Source organism: Xiphias gladius, chromosome 15 (assembly GCF_016859285.1).
Source record: "Xiphias gladius isolate SHS-SW01 ecotype Sanya breed wild chromosome 15, ASM1685928v1, whole genome shotgun sequence".
NCBI classification, from domain to species: domain Eukaryota; kingdom Metazoa; phylum Chordata; class Actinopteri; order Istiophoriformes; family Xiphiidae; genus Xiphias; species Xiphias gladius.
Window position 1 is genome coordinate 3,502,017 of NC_053414.1, and position 6,139 is coordinate 3,508,155.

The following is a 6,139-nucleotide window of genomic DNA, read 5'->3' on the forward strand; positions in this document are numbered from 1 at the left end:
AGTTTGTTTGGCTGCACTGTAAACACATACAACACCGTGTAAAAGGTAACGCCCCCAATTTACAGGGCAATTCTGTCGTACTTATGTACCAATAAAGTACTGAACAACAACGGGGCATTTTAGAGAAAAGGAAAAATACATTATACTACACTATAAGTATTTTTGTAAATGGTGGGTACATACAGGTACAGCACCGGGAAACAAGAGCGAAGTTTGTGGAAAATGACGTTTACAACCTTATTTTATTGCGTAATTAAAGAGTGAAAAGAGGAAACCCTGTCTCCTAGAAATTACGTTTATATATAACAACAGCAGATATATTTTTGAAGGAAACATAACTGTGACTGGATTAGGTTTTCGATTAACATAATGAGGCAATGCTGTTCATTTATGTATTCGATGACGCCGAACCGCTGGATCAGTAAAAACTTCACAGACAACGTGTTTGTTTTCCACCACAACGTCTGATCCTGCAGAACAACAACCACCTGTAGAGACTCCAGCGTCATCGAACCGGTTTACGGGTCCGTCCGGACTCTCCCAGCACCTGGTTCAGGTTCGGGAAAGATCCCGGTCTGGTTTAACACAGAGAAAGTTCACCGTCACATCAGACACAATCTGTTTATCTACACTGAACCAAAACCGCCGTCTTCCCTGAACCTCGACCAAAGAGCTTTTTGTTGTCTAAAACACAGGCGGGACTCCGGTCATGCTTTCAATAATCAATAATAATTACCGGTAACCTCATCAAACATCAACGATTATCCACGTTTGATCCTCCACATCCACGTGTTGTATTACTGAATTACTTTGATGTGTTCCGGTCTTTCCTCCACCGGACTGCGGCATGTGGGCTGCAACACTAAAAGGAGCAGTTCTGCAGTTTGAGTACTTTTACTTCTGATACCTCAAGTACATTTCGCTTATACTTTTTACTTGTAATGGAGTATTTTTTCTACAGAACAAGTGATAGATAGTAACAACCTCTGGTCACCCGCCTACAGGGTCACGGGAGCAGTGTGACCCCGTGACCCTGCGAGGGTTGGAGGGATAATGAATCCCGAAGAACTCACCTGTCGGAAAGGTGTCCAAACAGAATGGATCCGAGCGTGATCCCGAGGAAGAAGTATGTGGCGAGAGCCTGATTGAGCTGCTTGGCGTCACACACCAGGTCCCACTGCACAGAGACAGACAGGTTAGACCGCCGCCTGCATAGCACCTGTCTGTCCTTACTGGGATGTCACCCACAGGTGTCTAAAACACACCTTCCTCTGAACCTTAATGTCTGATTAACATTCTGCACCCAGACTGTCGTCAGAGGAGGTGGTATTATCTCCCGAGAGCGGATTTTAAGAAAGGGTTTGGGGTCTTTTTCTTGGAGCAGCATCTAGTGGACATTAGAGGGACTGCAGCTTAGGAAGCTGTAGCTTTCAAAATCAGTTACAGGGATTGTCACTGCGCTGGTCCGAGACCCTTGAATGACACTCGAGACCCCCTGAAATCCTCAACTGCAAAATTTTGAAGAAAAACTTTGGAAAAATCTGGAAACAATTATTTGTCACTTGCAATTGTTGCTAAAATGTCTTTTTAAATCTGACTACGTTCAGTATTGGTTATTCAATTTGCAAACCGTTTATTCACAAATAGGAACATAGAAGACTGTTGTTGTGGTGTTTCCTCTTATGTTGCCACTGATCAGCGGTTGTTTCTGGTCAGGCCTCCTTCCATCGGCGGCGCTGTTGCAAATGGTCCAAACGTTGTGTAGTTTAGAAAAGCTAACGTACCAGCCTGACAACCCGACAAGTCGTGGGTTATTTTTTCCCGCTCCGACATCATGGTTACCCCCTGTAAAAATACGGACTCAGTTCGCATCAGGTTCGGGAAAACTTTGGATTCGCAGCCGAGACAGCGGCGCTAACGCCGGTGCCTCTGCAGCTAGCACCTGCCCAGGCGAGCTGGGGGCTCCCCTCCCGCTCAGTCACTCCCCAGAACCAGCTCGCGTTGAGAGGACGGAGGGGATGAGTGACCTGCCGGCCGAAGCAGGCGGGCAGAGGGAAAGGCCGCGACGCTCGGCTTGAAGTCAAGGCCGGAAGGTTGGGGCGCTTAGTGTGCTCCAGGCTTTAAGAAGGTAAGGTGTAGAACGTTTGTGGGTGTTTGCTGTGACGGAATTGTGATAAACCTGTTGTGCCAAAGGTGAAAAGCTGTACAGCGACACACAAGTGTGTGTAGGTGTCCGGTTCGAGCGTGTGTGTGTGTCTGTCATATGCTACTTTTGGGGACAAATTACAGACTGAAGACCAGTTAATTGTCCAACTGGGGACAAAAGCAGCTTTGTACTATAGATACATAGATATTCATACGTAATTTCTAGGAGAAACAACGGATCTTTGTACTAAAACCACAGACTGTATCAACCAATCAGTTATTGATACAAATGTTCCTGGAACGAGACAGGTATGAATCTAACTCAGTGCAAATGAAAATAAAAAAGGAAACTGATTGATTTTATTTTTTCAACCTTTTTTTCATAAAGATGTACCGATTTCGTTTCATTTTAAAACGTGTGTGTGTGTGTGTGTTGTTTCCGAAAATGTCAGGACTAAAAGTAACAGCAGGAATTCAACCTTTTCTTTCACATGATTTCATTCCCGTGTCTCCGGGGCTTCGAATATGAAAAACACCCAAAGTCGTCCGCTCGGCACCATGATGCAGCCAAGAATAAAAATCAATATTTACACACTCGCTTGAGACTTTGTGGGGCGTGTGGCACGCCTCTCTCATTCGACCTCTTCTTACCTCGGTGGCAGTTGTGGAGCTGAACTGTGATCGGTCGTAGATCCAGCCATGTGGACAAGGTGCCGTCCTGTTTCCTTGGCCGAGGTCGAAGGTCAGCGGGGGGTCATAGACTCTACAGGAGCTGAAGGAGCTGTCGTCCTGACGGGGGATCCTTAGGGCCAGCACCTCAGGGTCGAGGTCCTCGTCCTCCAGGATCCTGAGGGCACAGCGGTGAGGAGGGGTGGCTGAGATGAAGTTGTGCAGGAGGAAGTGGAGGGCGAGGATGGCACGGGGGAGGCACAGGATGAACATCAGCAGGAACTGGAACTTGGAAAAGCCGCCGACTTGTTCCAGGATCTCCTCAAACCTCATGGTGAGCTCTGCGTTTCCTTAGTTACTGCGCCTGGACTCTCTCTCTACTCGTCCTCTGATCTTTCTCTGTGTCTCTCTCTCAGTCTGTCTGCAGTTGACAAGAATCAGCTTCTTACAATGTGGAGTAAAAAGGGAGGTGCTTGGCTGTGTGTGTGTGTGTGTGTGTGTGTGTGTGTGTGCAGAGCCGACCCGACCCATGAGACCACCAGAGGGCCATTTTATTTATTGCTGTTATTTTGTTGATGTCAACAAAATACCAGTAACGATAGGTTCATTCGCGTCCCTCTCTGGACTCGGCCCGTCTCATCCACCTCGCCAGACAGTGCGACTCTCGGTCCGTCTCTGTCTTGTTCGGTTGCCGTCCACTTCCAGGCTCGTGTCCTGACCAAAGCGAGAGGGAAATACAGCTATCTATTAAGTTTGATAAACTGCAGCTCAGAAAACGTTCCAGCCGTGCAACCTCTGGTGGGACCAGTCCAGACAATATGTGGGCAAGACAATGATTATCTAGTGTCTCTGTCAAGGTTTAGTTACAACTCTGGACTAATGCAAGATGGAAAGCAAAGGACTGACATTGACTATTGATTAAATATTGAATTTTAAATGTTGACTAGCTGGGCAAAATGGATACATAGAGAATGAAAAGCATCTTATACTTGATAAGGTTTACATTGCTCTCGGGTCAGGTAGCAGGGCCCCTTAACAGAATTTTGCCCAGGTCCCCCAGGGGGTCGTGACGGGTTCTGTGTGTGTGTGTGTGTGTGTGTGTGTGTGTAAATGATTTCTCAGTGGATTCAATCGGTCAGGCTTGTGTCACACATGCCCGAGGCAGAAGTATGACTGATAGTTTCCTGACCAACGGCAGAACGAACTGGATTCTCCTCAGAAGACAAAACAACCGTCCGGCTCCCGATATTGATACTGTTGAGTCGCACTGACGATGATTTTTCCAGGAAGCCACTGAAACTTCCACCGTCAACAAACCGCGGTGAGCCGCCGTGTTTTTTCTTTAATAAATTAACAGCTGAGGCTGGTGTGGAAACTCTCCCTGTCGGTCCATTCGTGGATATTTTCACATCTGGTCAAAACACATTTCTTGCGACTATTTTTGTCTTTATTGTTACTGTTTATTTTGGTGTATAGGAAAAGCAACTTCTGCTTTATTATTCATTCTTCATTTGTACATAGTGCATGTTCATAATGTTGTTTTTTTTTTAAGTTACTCATCTCAATCCGTTGCTGTGACAGCTGATTTTCCCTGTGTGGGATCAATAAAGTTCGTCTGACTCGGCTGCTGAAAAACAACTTTCGACTGCAGGAAACAACCAAGTTCTCTCAATTCTCTCCCCAGCGTCCAGGTTCGATAACGTTGGTCTGCCGGGTTTTATTTGCCGACGACAGGCCTTATCAGCACAGCTTTATTCAGCGGGCATCATTTAACGCTCCACTGCTGTTTTGAAAACGTTCCTGCTCGCGACACAACGCTAACAACGGTTTAAAAGTGACCCAAAGTGTGAACTCCGATACGAATGACGCAGTGGTGAACTCACCAAATGACAGTTTCATTATTCATACGTCACCTGTAGAAAGATCACGGGGACATTCAAATCAGAAGGTTAGCGTGCAACAGTAGCGTGTTATCATGTCACGGCCGCGGTCATATTTAGTCGTGGTGTTGATGTGTGACAGGTGTGCTAGCGAGTGAGAATGTGTACAAACAGGCGTGTGCCAGGTGGTGATTGGAGGCGATTGGCTGCGGTGCTGTGCGGGGGCCATTACTGTTACCTGTTTTCCTTTAACTCTCCTGTCGTTGCAGACAACCGCATGCCCGGCAGTCACCACTGTTCCCAGCCACCTGAGTCCCCACACCCACCTGCTCACCTGTTTCCCCCTCCCCAGTCAGTTACGGTACTTAAACCAACCCCGGTTCCACCCTGCCAGGATGTGTCAGGCGCCCTTCAGCCATTCTCTGCCTGCACGACCCTTGCCTGCTCTTCTGGACCTTGGCTCAGCCCGGCCCCCCTTGGACTTCGCCCTCGGCTGCCCCCTCTGTATTTGCTTTGCCTTTGTGATCTTCATGCGTGTTTTTATCTCGCTTGAAAGTCTGAGTCCAGCCTGTCTTCTGAGCCATTACACTGTTAGCTAAATCTATCTATTAAGACACATCTCCCCAATCTGTCTCTGTGGCTGCTTGGGATATGGAGGAGAAGGGGACTTCATGCTGTGTCTCAGCCAGCGTTGCCAGGTGCCAAAAACCAAATAATCGTACAGAGACTCCAGAATTATCCAGACATTTTGAAACATGTATTTCTAGGAACATTTTAGGGACACTATGACAGAATTATTGTTCCATTTAGTGGTTGTTTGAATTACTGATTGCACATCATACAAAGGGCTAAATTACTGTACAAATACGTTGTTGTACACCTGGCAACATCTGTCTCAGCTCCAACCCTGAGGCATTAGCAGACGCTCATGTGCTTATGAAAACGTATTCTTCTTGGAAATACACATTAATTACAAAAAGCAAAAGAGATGATAAAATCAAATGTGAAATGTAATTTTCACCGTGTAGGAGTTGTTTAGTTGGGTGCTTGGTCATGTGCAAACAGATGCTGTGTGTCTTCGAGGTCACTGTCTGGAAACTTCACAGCAGTGAAGGTTACAACAGTTTACAGCTCAGATAACCTCAGTCATGTGAGACACGGGACATTTGGGACATGTTTTGCCTCAAGGTCCATTCCTTGTTTTTTATATTTTAGGGCTTAAAAGTTTGCGTCGCCCTGCATACATCAGCGCAGGACCGTCACAACACACCACCAACACAAAAATGGAGGAAGCAATCAAAGGAGTAGATTTCATGCGACAGCAATAAGCCAGAGCTGATGGCCTCCGCCACTTGTTGCTGTGGGCATGTGAACACGCACAAGATAGTGAGTCGCTTTCTCGCTAGCAAACACTGCGGAAAGTAGAGGTCTACAACGTTCTCCAA

The 6,139-nt window shown here is 46.7% G+C and overlaps 1 protein-coding gene across 1 annotated transcript in view; it reads right to left on the minus strand.

Annotated features, from left to right (window-relative positions):
* slc22a7a (solute carrier family 22 member 7a) overlaps positions 1–3,147 on the minus strand; it is a 12,748-nt gene extending 9,601 nt beyond the window's left edge. Inside the window, exons 1-2 of the mRNA XM_040146252.1 lie at positions 2,797–3,147; positions 1,074–1,177 (exon numbers count right to left, since the gene is read on the minus strand). Coding sequence (XP_040002186.1) covers positions 1,074–1,177; positions 2,797–3,147 — 455 coding nt within the window. The remainder of the gene's footprint in view (positions 1–1,073; positions 1,178–2,796) is intronic.
* Between the last annotated feature and the right edge of the window lie 2,992 nt (positions 3,148–6,139).